General features: G+C 41.5%; 1 protein-coding gene and 1 long non-coding RNA gene across 2 annotated transcripts in view; both read right to left on the reverse strand.

Moving 5' to 3' along the window:
* Window positions 1-220: 220 nt before the first annotated feature.
* LOC143114766 (uncharacterized) lies at window positions 221-2,882 on the reverse strand. Its single transcript, XR_012984990.1, has 4 exons — window positions 2,612-2,882; window positions 1,782-1,871; window positions 988-1,080; window positions 221-882 (listed from the first exon to the last, which is right to left on the reverse strand). It is a non-coding gene; the product is annotated as an uncharacterized LOC143114766 (long non-coding RNA).
* Window positions 2,883-9,623: 6,741 nt separating this feature from the next.
* The window catches only part of oprl1 (opiate receptor-like 1), a 41,727-nt gene continuing 35,647 nt past the window's right edge, over window positions 9,624-15,703 (reverse strand). Inside the window, exon 5 of the mRNA XM_076275753.1 lies at window positions 9,624-10,147. Within this exon, the coding sequence (XP_076131868.1) occupies window positions 9,624-10,147 (524 nt within the window). The remainder of the gene's footprint in view (window positions 10,148-15,703) is intronic.

Genomic DNA, 15,703 nt, shown 5'->3' on the forward strand with positions numbered 1-15,703 from the left:
TTTTTTGTTGTGCTGACTATCCCTGCATGTAGACTGAACTTAAAATAGAATGTTGTGTCAATTAAATATTCTCTGTTGACTAACCATAGCTTGTTGGGCCAACAAGCAGACATAACTTGAAATAAAATGTTGTATTAATTAAATATTTCATGTTGGCCAAAATGTCTATTTTTCATTATTTCAAATAAATGACACTATGTTCTGATAAAGTACATTTTATTTATTTATTTAAATCCATATGAACTCGCCTGTAAGGCTCAAGTGTATTTAACCAGTGTCCTAGAAACAAGATCTGAGAGTTCAAGAAAGCATGGCATGTCACTCAATAGTTGTATTGGAAAAACAAATATCTGCTTTACAAAATGAAACAAAAGTAAAACATGACAGCTTTGCCTGTGAACATCTGATGTAAAATTGGTTCAAAATGATTTGTGACATGTTCCAGAACAGTTACAAAAATCCAACAAAAAAAGTCACTGCCATTTAACAGAAACATTTGCATGAAACCTTTGATACCTCAAAATACCTCAATGACTGGCAATTAACATGTACTGTAATGACCATTACACCTGTAATAACTCTTTCTTCAAGGACTGTATCCTTGCTGTGCACTTTTTCCCAGGTTTAAGAGAATCGTCTGGACTGCCTCGAATGTGTACCTTAAGTCCTTAGGGTACTCCATATTTAGAGCATAAAGCAGACCAAAGAGCATCATGAGGGTTTGTGAAGTCTCCCAGATTGTCCATGACAACTTCCTCCTCCAGTACTACAGCCACATTGACCACTGTGGGATATGGTCCTGAGTTGGTAGAACTGTCAGTTACTTCCAGGATCCCCATGTTCATGGCTTTTGTGTGTGGCCCCAGTGCCTCAGTCAGTATCCTGTGAAAGACAATAAATGACACTTAGTGTCAGACTGAAAGCATGTCTTAAGCAATCATTACTGCATCTCAAACAGTAATACCATAAAGTTTTCAAATGAATTACCTTAATAGTCTTTGAAATTGCAGATGGCTCTCTTAAGTACAGGGGAAGACCATGAAGAACAGCAGACCGTCTATAAGTAGTTAGATCTGTGGTCTGCAAAAAAAAAGACAGGTCATCAAAAAGACATTATTAAGTCACCTAATTCACAGAGGTTACACACATCTACTCTACCATGCAACAGTTTAGGATCACTTACTCCTTTCACCATTGGGCTTCATTACAACCAACTTCATGAAATAGCTACCTGAAATGCATTAAGATTACAATCGGCGACGGATAATCAGCTAACAAGTGATAAGTACGCAGATCCCTTAAAACTGTTGGAATAACATTCCCAGAGTTAAGTTAGATACTGAAAGTGGTTTTCTAACAGTCCTAAAATAGTTCTCAAACATGCTGTGCACTTGTTGCCTTTTTTTTGTTCAGTCATATTGACCAAAAGCATGTCAGGTGACTTTCATGAGGCTGGTCAAGATGAACCAATGGTGAAATTAGTCAATTTTGCACAGTAGTGTATGTAGGTGCTGGTCAAATAGAGCTATATGATAGGAGAAAAACAGCTTAATACTACACCAGAATCTCTCTGTGTAATGCATACATGATGTTGATCACAAGGTCTTGATCAGGGAAGTTGACTGCTTTGAGAATTCACATAATTCACACCGAAAACTGGCATGGTCGGTGCATGCGCCTGTCTATTTTAGGATGTGCTCTCCATAAATGGGTTTTTAAGGCCCCTGTTTTTGTAAAAATACAAACACAGTCTGGATGAATGCAGGGGAAAAAAACGTTACCTGCTTGCCAATGATGAAGCCTGTAGTGCTTACAGCAGGATGTCTTACAATAGCGGCACTGCATTTAGTTTTAAGCCTGAAACAAAATACCTGAAATACAAACAAGACAAATGCATCAATAACTCATAATTCTATAAACAGGACAACCATGCTAAACTATGCTTAAGTATTTTAGGGTATTCTTAAACATGGCGCATTAGCAATCATGCCTCTTCTAGGTTACGTATAGCTGGGTACCAGGCTAAAGGGGCGTTTGGTGAGGCAAATTGATTAGAGCTACGTCCAAATATGTTAAACAGCTTACAACTCTGGTAGCAGCTATTCGTTTTCGTGTTAGCACAACTGGTTATTTTTTTAATCAGACTGAAATGTTATTTCACCCTTGCATAAGGATGCTTTGTGCAGAGTACTAGCTGCTAACATGAGGGCACAAGTGCCTTGAATGCCAGCTAGTGCTAACCGTTAGAACTAGCCGACACTCTGTGATCGCAAAAGTTGCCAAGACTAGCTGGCTGCAGCAAAGTCAATAATCATACATATCATAAGCCAGAATGCAAATGGAATTTGGAAAAACTACTAAACGGTAACATGCCATGCAATATAGCGATACGTAACTGTTAACGTTAGGGTCAACGTTAAAACCACACGCCAGTTGGAAAGGAATGCTAACTTTTATGAGTTAAACATGTGATTTGCCAGCACTGCTAATCGCTGTAGTAACTGACAATATAGCTATTTCAAACTTTGTTGATAGACAATAGATATTATTAACCTAAATTTTCTGATTACCTCACAGCACAAAGATAGAGAGCTAACTTTGAAGCACTCACCACAAACAACGTCGTGACGGTCATGACTCTTGGTGGGAAATTCCAGAGTAGTAGAACTCATTTGCGCATGCTCGGATGATTCCCTCTTGCTCGGCCAACATAATATTTTTTGTGCAACGTTAAAAGTTCCGTGAACACAATTATACATTTTCTCTTGATGAACATTTTGTAGTACAGTAATGAAAATCATGCAATCATTGACCAAACATATTTTTCTTTGTTTACACAACCATTATGTTGAGCCAACATGTATTTCCTCATTTGTACAACTTTTTGCATCGATCATTTTTTACAGTGTACTATCATGGCCTCCCTTTAAAGTCACTAAGTAAAAACTGGCACAACTCACCCCACTCTCCCCTAACTCTTTATTTTCAGAGATACAAAGGAAAGGTATTCATTTACTTGTACTCTAGGGAGAGATTTCCCATAGTGGCCGATCAACCACCAGACCTTTTCCACATTACACAGCATAATGTGAGATTCAACGAGAATGCACTATTGGCTTGTTGGCAGGCACAAATGCACTGCTTTTTGCACCCGGGATCTATAAAGACACTCTTTGAATAGAGTGGACTCTATATACAAGTAGCAAAAATCCCTTTCTTTTGGCTGGAGAGAACGCATGGCTTATGAGTCGAGAGGCTGATTGTACATAATGGCTCTCAGCAGAACATGTGCCGTATGGAGTAAAAGAAATCATTCCATTTAGAGCTGATCTTTCAAAAGGGAAGCATTATACTCCCACTTCCTGGTCCAATTACATAGCAGTGCAGTGAATTGACAACAAAGAAATCCTATTAAATCGATTGGTGCCATAGGAGACATCATTGTAAGCTGACTATTCACTTACCTTGCTCAAGGTAATCAGTAGTGCAACAAGGTTCTCATTCTCAAGGTCTTTGTATTAATTCTGTGATCAAGATATACAGTAGCCTACTTAGAATGATATAAGGTATTCAGATATCCTTTCAAAGAAGTACTGTACAACTGTCTGCAAAGTCTTTGAAACATAACTTTCCTTTTCAACAGTCTCTCAATCATTTTCTAGTTGAACAGAGTTTTTTCAGATGTATTGCAGTGGGTTCATGGGTTGAGTCAGATTGCTGTGGCTTCCTTTCACAGTGCTGTATTGTGTTGCCCCATTATGTGAAGGTTAAATCAGCATACTCTGCAAGGAGATGGACGAGAGAGGGTCCGCCGGCCACTGGCAGCCATTCATCTCTGTTCTGTCTGCGAGACCTCTCATTAACTGAAGCCTTGCCATAGTGGACAGGGGTCAAGCCAGGCCTAACACCGCAAGGAAAACTCTCAGACCGGGCGCAGAAATTCGATAACAAGCCTTGAAAGCCATCTGACAGATGGGACTTTGTGTGTACTGTGTGTGGACCATTTTCAAAAAAGGTACAAATCTATTACTTCAGAGTCTGCACACTCTCTTCTGTCAGTTCACCAATCAATTATAAAATTGGTTTTGAATTTAAAACGTCACAGACAAACTATTAATAGTTTAGTCATTGTCTAAGATTGCAGAATCCATATTACCGGTACTTTTTTCTTTTATTTTCAGTAACTTAAAGCAGATCCTGAGATTTAGGCTGTAGCAGGTTTTGTGGTGCGTTTACAATCATCGGCATGTCTTTACCATTATTTGCTGGTTTTTCTTTTTTATTCTCACAACATTTATGTTACATCTCTATAAGCAACATTTTAAGTTAGCAGCTCACCATGGTTCCTTGAACCATACTGCCACACGTAAACATTCTGTGCTTGCTTATTACATTTACAATTACATATGGAATGCATTGACATTTGGAATATGTCTTACTTTCATTTACATAATGAAAGCCATGTTACAGAATAGTTACCTTGGGAAGGTGCTGCATAGCATATGAATTTGCCTCATACTCCCAGCAACTCACAATGGCAAACAGCAATGACAGTAAAGACCAATCCCTCTATATCACCAGAGGCATTGAGGCCGACTGTTTGCAAGCTGTGGGTACGGTGTGGGTGTTTTTTTGTGTGTGTGAGTGTGTGTGTGTGAGTGTATGTGTGTGTGTGTGTGTATGTGTGTGTGTGTGTGTGTGTGTATGTGTCTGTTTGGAGAGTCAGTGTGTGTGTTGTGGGGGTGGCATGGCATTGGGTTTTGATGTTTTAGTCTGTGGGCGTCCAGTACAGTTTTGTCAGTGTTTTTGAAAGCCCAGCTGATGGGAAAAGAACAAGACTCAGTGCAAATGATGCCAGGGAAATTCACCACACATGCATGAGCTATAAATAAGCTAATATCTCTGTGCTAGATGCAATTAACCTGGCAACCGGGTCTAAGAGCATTTAAATAATGGCTTTGCCATAAAAAAAATATTGGGTGCACAATGCAAACTGGTTGGGGGCTATTCAACATTAATAACAAGTTGAGCTTTCAAAAGGAGCTACCACCTACACAGCATGAATGGGGAAAACAAAAAGGCAGATATATGTGCTAGTGTAGGCCTACTTTGTCTCTAACATTCTTCTACATCTACTGAAACACACCTACAGTATATACCTGAACAAAAGCATCACATTTCCTTTTTAACCCTCTAGGCGCCACAGGCGACTATAGTCGACAAGATGCGGTACTGAATAAAACGGCCGATTTAGTCAAATAGGGTGTCATATTTCGTTCGACCTCCCCTCCACTAGATGGCAGACATGTCATACGTCATCCCCGAGTCCGAAAAAGGGCACGCTTTAAACAAAACTTTTTAGCTACAGCGCATTGAATCAGTGCGTGAAAAGTGTGCGTGTGAGCCACTTTGTCAGAGCGATATTGTCAACGTCAGCGAGTATTTGCATTAGATTATCATCTAATGGCATCAAAAAAGTTTACCTGAAATGAAGTGTTGGGTCTTCTATTCGCGGACCCTGATTCTGAAGGGGAATATCTGCCTTCAGAAAATGACGGTGATTCGTTTAGTGAGGCTTCAGATGCGTCCCTGCCTTGCAATGATGCAGCTGGACAAAGTGAGAGTTTACTCCATAGTTTAGCTTACACCAAGCACAAACGTTGAATCGTTTGCCCAATGTCACTGGTGGGAATAATGTTTCACGGGTTCGGAGTGTTCATCGGGAAGTTAGCAGGGTGTTAGTGGTGTGGCAAACGAGGCTGGAGGTAGCCTAATGATAGCGCTAGCTTCTGTCTTCTGAACGTGTGCCTCTCCACAATTGCGGCGACAGTAATGTGGTGGAGCCTTTGTCTAATTCCACTGGGTATGTTAGACGAGGTCGAAATGCTCATAGGACAGTTAGTGGGGAACGTAGTGGCAGTGTGGGGAGTCGCAATGAGAATGACAGTAGGCCTAGTCCGAGCTGCGCAAATTCTCTCCACTCGGTGCGCGCGAGGCAGATCTGGCCATGCTGCTCGCATGGTGGAGGTGGTGACACGCTCTCTCCCTCTCCCTCTCCCACACACACACACACATTAGGTCATGCATAGTCTATCACAAGATGATGGGAATGCCGGCCCTGTATGGATAGGGATAGGGAGTCATTATCTCTACAGCAAAAGGCCTGCTACATAAAAAAAATGTCAGCCATTTATTATGATTTACACTGTTGATTTGATATCTATTTCCCTGATCATTTAGGACATACACTATGTGTTCCTTTTTGTGTGTTCATGTCCTTGTGATGTGTGTGTCTTTGTCAGCTAAGAAAAAAAACAAAAAAACATCAACAAAAACAACAAAAAGAAAAAAAATACTAACATTGTCTCTTGTCTTGTCTCGTCATCTCACTCCTGATCTGTGCCTTGCCGTGGCAAATGAGCTTTTGAACTAAACAGGTCTTGTCTACTTGTGTTTGTGTGTCATCTGAATAATATATATGTGCCCCATACATGGAATCAGAGTGCCTACTGTATATAGTAAATGGAAAATCTCTACAGCAAAAGGCCAGTCTACCGCTACATGCATTTGGTTTGTTACTGCCATTTATTAGTAATGATTTACACAGTTTGTTCACTACTTAGTATTTACCTGAGCATTCAGTATTGTGCAATATAGCATACAGAAGGTGGACATTTTGGGGGGAAAGAAGTGGTACATTTTATCATTCAAACATGCGACTTTTCATGAAAATTCTATAATCCAAGATGGCCGCCACCGTATGACGTCATAATATGCAAATTAGATATAAACATTTAATCTCTACATAAACTTTGGGTCATCCTTAATATTTCTCTAATTTACAGAAAGTCTCTATCTCTTATCACTTTTAAGATATAGCCTTTTGAAATGAAGATGTCAAAATTGATCGTTTCGGAAAAAAACCTCTGGCGCCTAAAGGGTTAATCCTGACCAAAGACTTGGCACAATTAATAAAGGCTGGTCATGAATTATGACAAAATTAGAGATGGGTGTGTTGACTGCAAAAACAGAAGAAAAAAAACATTGTAAGTGAATAACATCAAAGCAGCCTGCTGCCAAGACAAGAAAACATGTCAATTCTAATTTAGTAATTATACCCTTCATACTAATTATGCATTACGCATGCCAGCAGACTGTATGAAAAATCCCATAGACATGTTGCCATGGTAACACCAGCAACAACAGTCAAAAAGGATGGGAAATATCAAATATTGATGCGGGAATGCGGCAGGAGCTCTGCTTGCGCATGGGACTGCACGTGGCCTCATTTCTTTGATGATGTAGTTTGTGGAAGTACAAAGCTATATTACACCAAGCACCCACCACCCAACACACACTCACATGCACGCACGCAATCCTCTTTCCTTTCCACCTGGAGAACATCCTGCCAGCAAGAACATAGAGTATGTAATAAGCCCGGAGGCCAGGTACATGATGACAGCACAATGAACACCACCGACCCTCTCCCACACATACCCCGCCAGAGGAAGGTCACTAGTCCTAGGACTGATTTCTAGAAAAGAGTGTCGGAGTGTCCATAACGTGCTCGGCCTCACAGGCATTTGTGGCTGCTCATTAGCAGGGTGACACGTGCAGTGCTCCCACCATTTGAAGAAATGTGAGGACAAAATGCAAATGTTCATGAATAATGCATTGGGTAAGCAAATAGAGCACCGTGTTTGTGGCTGTTTGCATATGTGTGTGTGTGCGTGTGTGTTTGAGTGTGTATGCATGAATGCAGAAATCCCTCTTTTAAAAAGAACTTGAAGAGAGCTTCAAAAGTTCTCCACATGAATTTCACTAGAGATGCAAAGCATGCGAATTTCACTCATCTTCTTTTGACAGCTCATAGAAAGAAAAAAACTTCCTGAATATTCTGACACACTCAGTAAGCCATATAGAGAACCATATTAGTGAGTCAAATGTAACTACAAGGAGATTGCTGTATACCTCGTGAATCAGTAGGTGTTTTTCTGCTGTGGGGAATGTATCGTTGGGGAACCTTGTTCCAAACACATCTCCTCTGTGGTATCACATAATATTTTTCCTGAGAAGAAAGCTGCTTTAAATATTATACACTATGCAGTGCTAATGGGGGAATAAAGTGCTACATGATCATGTGATATCTTCGACCCTCTTCAGATGTTTTCACAGTGTCCCCAGGGTGGTCTCCGTGCTGTGGTCGATAAGGAAGAGAGATGCCAGAGGGAGAAAAAGACAAAGAAACGGAGTGCCTTTTTAATCACTGCAATTTAATTCATATGCAGAGAAAAATATATGACTCAAAATGTTAAAAGCCTCAGCAGTCATTAACTGTGCGACAACCAACTTTTCTTGTCCACTGGTGAATAAATATATATGTATATATATATATATATATATATATTCATAAATAGCTAATCAATATGCAGCAAGTGCACAAGTAAACATGTCATGTTACGATATCAATTACAGTTTACAGCAGTTACAAGTATGTTTACACTATTTCGCACACTTTTTAAAAAACTTTTTTAAATCATGTTTTTAAATCATGTTCATGTGTGATCATGTTTTTTTTCTCTCTCTCTTTTTTTGCGAGATTTGGCTTCATCAACAGTTTGTAGACATTCAGCGGTCTGGCGAAGCACACCCTGCCTAGAGCACCCCCCCCCCCCAAGAAAAAAAAATAGGGAGGGTCTCCATCAGGCGCTGAGAGGCGAGATACTGCACACGGCGAGAAGAAAAGACATTCGAGATAGAGGTCATGAGAGTCTGATGACTTGAACAATACTTACACCCATACATACAGGAGTACAAGGTATGCATATATCAATATAACACCACAGAAAGAAGATTGATCTGCAATACTTTTGTCCTGTTTAAATCACTTGCCCTAACATTGAGCTACAAAACACTATGCAATATAAAATATCATATGATTTCTTTCTCTTTTTTTATCAGGAAAAAACAACAAAAATACAGAAATTAGTTTTAGCTATTTCACCTCTGTAGCAAACTCAGGCTTAAATTGCTAAGTCTCGGGTGTGTTTTCTTATATTTTTTTCCATGTCAGCCTACCTCTGCATTACCATGAATGTCACCCAACAGGCTGCATCAGTACTATAAATAAATAAGATAATTGATAAAACATTTAGTGAAGCACCCGCTGGCATCGATCCACATACTTCACACAGATAGCTTAAACAGACATTGTGCAAAATTTAAGGCCATGTAGGTCAGTCTTTTGTTTTTTTTTTGTTTTGTTTTTGTTCCTCTCAGGTACAGAACTGATTATTTCAAATGTGACAGAAATGACAAACAATCTAAGCTAGCAGAAACAATATTATGTACAAAGCAGTGAAGCCCGAAGACGGCGAGGAACTGAGGAGACGAAGCTGAGGACACTGTGTACGTAAGGACGTGAATAAGACACTGAGAGGAGAGCCCCTTTGTCCCGAGAGAATCGGAGGTCACGCCTGGCGTTGACCTTGCCTCTGACCCCTGCCTGCGCAGGGGCTCGCGTGGTGCTAGAGCGTGGTGATCTGCGTCAGCTCGCTGTTGGAGCAGCCTGTCCCCTGATTGGCTGTCGGTTCGGCGCCCATCAGGGGCAGTTCCACGCCTAGTCATGCGGGGTTCGTGTTGCCGTCTACTGTCTTGCAGTTGTAGGCCACCTCGCGGGCGATGCTGCGCATGCGGCCCGAGGGCTGGCCATCCAGACGGAACGGCGACGGGTAGCAGAACTCGCCGAAGCAGCGCTTGAAGTTCTCGTCCAGGAAGGCGTAAAGCACCGGGTTAAGGCTGCTGTTGACATAGCCCAGGGCGATGCAGAAATGCATGAGCACCACCGTCAGCAGGCTGTGCAGGTTGAAGCCCAGCGTCTTAGCAAGCGCCATGATCTGCACCGGCGTCCAGCAAACCACAAACACGGCCACCACCACCAGCACCATGCGCGTGATGCGCCGCAGGTTGCGGTCCTTCTCCTTGGAGCCGGACAGGATGCGGACGCTGCGCAGGCGCTTCACCATCAGGCTGTAGCACACGCTGATGATGGCCACAGGAATGAGGAAGGAGAAGAGGAACACGCACGTGCCGAACACCGGGTCCCAGTAGCTGCGCGGGTGGGGCAAGGCGATGATGCATTCGATGCCTGGACACACAAACATGGGAGAGAGGGGGGTTGGTTATACAACAATCCAAGCAGGTCATCCTGATTATATACTGTATTTTGACAAATATATATATTTTTTCACATATACACCAAGTGTTTTTTTTATGAACGAAATAAAGTGATGTATGTCCTATGTATAACACATTCTTCTTGTTACAAAAGCAATTACTGGACTGTACTCTGTGCAGGGCATCTTATACGTCATACCTTGGATTGGCGGGTTCTCCTGTTGCCAGGCAACACATTTCCCAACTAATTAACCATCACTCATAAAAATCTTTTAAAGATGCATAAATGAAAACCTGCAGAACTGACGATGAGAGTGGGACAATTTGCTGACGCACACCGAGAGTTGTTCACAGAGAGAAATTTGGTTTGACATAACATCATTGCTGATGTATGAAGCAGAGGTCAAATGGCAATAAGTCAATAGATACTGTCTGGACAGGGTGCTGAAATATAGTGCCAAATTTGGTTTAAATTTGTTGAAGCCTTGCTGAGATTGCTTGGACCGTCTCCAGTCAGTGTGTCACATTTAAGAGAGAAATATGTGAAAGCTTGGGCCACTAGAGACTTTCTATTCAGCAGTGAAAAAAAAATAAAGTGCTTTGAGCCTCAGGAATGTAATGAAAGATATCCCAAAATAACAGCAATGCAGGTCAGACACTATATCGTTCTTATGGTGTGTGTGTGTGTATGTGTATGTGTTTGTGTGTGTGTGTGTGCGTGATTACAGGGGGAAATTACAAAGCTTTTCCTGAATCAGCGTTTCATATTTGAGAATTCCTGTACTGATGCCCAAACCAGACAGTAAGACAACAGGCTGATGCAGTGGCCAGGTGGGCAGAGGATGAGTAGGCTAGGACAGCTTAGCAAATGGCTGCTTTTGTTTCACTGGAGATGAATCATGTGGTAGGTGTTTGTAGGGCAGTAGTTTTTTGAGGATGTACAGTGTGGGATGTCGTCACACTCTTGGCGTAATCTGAGAGGAGAGGAACTATTATGTTGTGACATGTTGTTTGTTATCCTGTACTTGGTATGGATTGTATCTATTTATAAATCACAGAAACGTCTGTCTGTCTGTTTGTTTGTCTATTATTCGCATATCTCTTGAACCGTTCATTCGATTGATTTCTAATTTGACAGGTGTCTTACTATGGGCACGAGTAAGTGCAGTGCCAGCACGTTTGACGTTGTCTGGATAAGAAATGCAAAAGATATTGTTAAATATATCGGTAAAAAAAGCATATATTTGCTTTCGCCGCTCTACTGTAGCCACTCCCCCGTCTGTGTGTTTGTGTGTTATTCTCATATCTGTCAACCGTTCGTCCGATTAATTTCAAACTTGGCAGGTGTCTTGCTAGGGGCATGAGTAAGTGCAGTGCCAAATCTGACGTTGTTTGAATAAGAAATGCAAAAGATATCGTTAAATATATCGGTAAAAGAAGCAACCATTGGCTTTCGTCGCTAGCCACTCCCCCTCCCCCACTGTAAGTGCTGAACTGGATCAGTGTAGGTTACACTGGTAAAAAGTTAAGTGAGTGCAAGATGTGTTAACATGTCTGACCTCAACAATAAAGACCCCCTGTATGCGGTTTGCTTGCATAAAATGACTTCGCGGATTTTGCAACAACACGCCAACACACACAGGTATGCAGTGGCTCTTCAAAATGACGTAAAAATTATGTGCAATAAACGGACACTTCGAATAGCCCAGGCTACTTTGGACTGTCTTTAGACTTTGAATAAACAAACGACAATTCCGACTGCAAGGTCCTAAATTGAAACGAGCGATAATGGTCCCGAATTAAAGAACGTCTCAGAATGCCACACATGCAAAGCATAACCAGAGACAAGCAATGAGTGGCAGACAGAGTGTGATGTCACTTACATGTATAGGCCACCTATAAACTGTTTTTCACACCGTTGCAAATTTCATATGATGATGCATCATTCCACAAAAAGTGTCACATGCAGCCATGCTTAAATTCTGCTCACTTCACATTTATTATATTATTATATTGTATTATTAAATGGTTACCTGGAATTATGTTTTTCCCTATCATCCTATTTTTAAAGTAGGCTTACCTGCAGGCATGTAATTGGGCTACAGGAATAGCATGTTTGAACGGGCACTGCACTAGTAATTACAATGTAACGACACAGTGCCTACAAACAAGATGTTACTCAATCAATAAACATAGCTGTCCACAGTTTATCTGCACTGAACACTGTAAATAATTTGACAATCCAAGCACTAGTTCTGATAGACGGAGTTTCCAAAGTTCATTTCAACCTTTATCCTTTGAACAGACATTTACTCCTTTTGGCTGCCAAAAATGACACATTAAATTTATTTCCTCCAATTGCTCAGAAGAAAACCTCTCCCTCTGCAGCAGCCAGACACAGCGGCAGCCATTACCACACTTCAGTCGAGACACTACTTCAAAACACCATCCAGCCAAAAATCTCCTCATTGATTGTGACAGTATTTTAATCCCTGAATCCCCTTCACTTCCGTCTGCCTCCATCGGCTCTTGAAAGTAGTCCCCGTGTACGCCAGACGTCTGCTACCCCAGAGAATGACCTCCCTCCCTCCCCACTCAGATGGCAAATGGGCATAGACAGATTCACCAGTGGGCAAGAAATGACTCTCTTCTTTTTTTGTTAGTTTTTTTTTCCTTTCTTCTGATGCATGCATCTGGTTCCCTGGCACTCTGAAGGACCCAATCAGCTCCTTGCACTTACAGTGTCTTCATGTCAATTGGGTCATGCACTAAAAGCCCTTCTGATGAGATGCTTTGAATGTACATGTAAAGACAAGGTGTACACTAGTGCCTATAAAACGTATTCACCCCCCTTGGATATTTCAACGTTTACTGTTCAATTTAATCACTTGATCAATTTAATGACTTTATCAATTTAATTGGGCCTTTTTTTTTACAATAATTGACAAAAAATTCACTAACCTTTTCTTAGAGTTGTTTGGAGTATTTTTTTGTCTTCATGGAGGAATTATAGTCAGGAATACTGATTGACCAGTGACTGGGGCTTCCAGATGCAGGTGTCTTTATATTACTATACTATACACTTTCACTGTACTCAGGCGATCTCCATTTCACTATTTACTATTTATGCCATCATTTATGCTTATTTTGCGTTATATATTTTTAAATTAATTTAATTAAAAAAATTCCATTCACTTTGACATTAAAGAGGGGAATTTTGTAAATTATTGTAAAAAAAGGCTGAATTAAATTGACAAAGATTCCATTTATTAAAGCAATATCCAAGGGGTGGTGAATACTTTTTATAGTCACTGTACAAGAGGCATGCAAAGGTTTGGTTAAGCTTTTGAGTCAAGATTGCTTTTGGATCAAGTAAATAGCAGGAAGAGAATCATCTGGGTGTTTTGAAGTAACTATTGTTGAAAAAAGGAGGGTATGGAAGGGTGGGGGGATGAAATCGATTTGTCTGCGCGGGCGAGAGGCCGAACTCCATTGCAAACTCTTGAGTGTGTCCACTGAGCTGTGAAAGGGTTTTACTCCAGGCTGCCGTGTCCGGGTGAGGGAGGTCGGGTGGATGAGGCGCAGACCGAAAAATAAAGCCCACGCTCTTCCTCATTTCTCTGCTGCCGCGGCGCATCCCATCTCTGTCAGAGACAGAGAGAGAAAAAAGGAGCCTCTATCTGCGGCTGCATCACCCTATTGATTCCATCCATTCCTCCACTCGGGGTAATCTAAGAGGCGCTCTCAGGAGGCTCACAGGCTCTCACACAGTCCACACCACCTGCCTAAAGCCCTCCTCCACCTTCTCTAGGTGCTCAAGATTGCAGCTAAACCCTGCCATCGGAAACAAAGCTACTCTGGCTCAGCAGAGAGGCCCATTAAGCCAGGTGCATTGTTAACCCTCTGCTACAGGCTGTCTACAACATGTGCTGTGCATCTTACTACTGTGTCTTTGGGTGATGTACTACAGGCAGAGTTCTGAAAAACCACATTTAACAGCATAGGTGTTAGAGTGAAGGCAGAGATCTGATAAAAAAAACATGAGCTTGGTAGATTAAACTTTTATATAACACTGACCCATACTTCCCTTGAAAATGAAATGAAAATGTCTTGCAACTGGTCTCAACTGAATTAATTACATTGCGTGAGAACCCTAAAGCCCACACAATCATGGCACCCTGACAGACTATTACAGTATAATTTCTGCAAGTGGGTCAATCTTGTCACACACTGCACATTGCATGACGTTTTTGTCCAACTAAATAATGCTATCGGCGTCGCAGAAGGCTTCTCTTTTTTCACCCCCCCCCCCACCTCCCCCCAAACAAAAGGGCCACCTCCTTCACAGCCAGCTCAGTGGAGCATCTGTTTGTGGGCTGCTTCCTCCTCCTCATTTCCTGGTCCTCTCTCCTTTTTTTTCTCTCTCTCTCCCTCGGTTATTCCCTCCTCTCTCCCTCTCTCCTTTCCTCTCTGTCTCTCTCCTTCGCTCATTCCCTCCTCTCTTAGTCACGCCAAAGGCAGCTGGGCAAAGCAGCGTCAGACGATGAATAAATAAAAACACAGCTGGGTGCTGGGGTAGTATTTGGGCAGACATCATTACATTTAGTTGTATCCTTCGTCTTTTGGGTGCCGTCATTCATTTTTGATTTAGTCATTTGAAAACTTAATTTAGCTTGGAACTGGTTTGGTTTTAGTTTGAGACATATTTGACTTACATTCAATTTAGCTCCTTAACTTGACTGCAATATTATTAGACTTCTGTTTATTGTGTTTTCTATTGACTCTTTCAGACATAGTTATGGTAAATGAGTATAACTGTGTCTTTATTTTTCCAAATGGCTCATTCAACAGTAAACACTACTCAACTCTTTTTCTTTTCTTTAAAGGAAAATTCTGGTATTTAGCACTTTGAGTCCCTTTTCTGGTTTGTTTTGGATGAACTAGAGGGGTGGACACCGAATTTTGACGATTGGTCCTGTCTCGACTTTTCTGACTCGTTTTGAATCGCCTTTGACTAGTCAGAGTGGCTGCCTACAGGCACGCTCAAACATGTCCTAAAACAACCCTCTTCATAATGCTGCAGAATGCTCCATTCACTTGAATAGGCCTTCCCAACGTTCGGTGGTCTGCTAATTCTCAATAACAGACCGTTGCTAAGTATAACAGAGCGCTGTCAAGGAAAATGGGCTTTGTGCTTCTATTTCACATCTTTCATATCACTACGCAAGGACTGGAACTTCATTCAAAAGTGAAAGCAGACGGTTGATCAGCTGTGTTTTAAAGAATGTTTGATTCAAGTTCAGCGTGTGCTGTTGTCGAACTATTTGTTTCTCACCAAAAGCCACGATGAAACGGTAACAAATAGGCTATAGCCTAGGCTATGTAGGCTAAAGAGTCACATCGTGGGGAGTTTATTGTTTCGTTTTGGCAAGTAGCCGTGTAATAAGCGGGATAATGTATAGAACGCCGGTCATTATTGGGGAAATAAGTCCCTTCAGGGCGGAACAAGACCCCTCCGCTGCACGTC

The sequence above is a fragment of the Alosa pseudoharengus genome, unplaced genomic scaffold, assembly GCF_046254945.1.
Source record: "Alosa pseudoharengus isolate Yale_2024_CS ecotype anadromous, Long Island Sound unplaced genomic scaffold, YU_APseudo_1.1 YU_APseudo_1.1_scf_9, whole genome shotgun sequence".
Taxonomy (NCBI): domain Eukaryota; kingdom Metazoa; phylum Chordata; class Actinopteri; order Clupeiformes; family Clupeidae; genus Alosa; species Alosa pseudoharengus.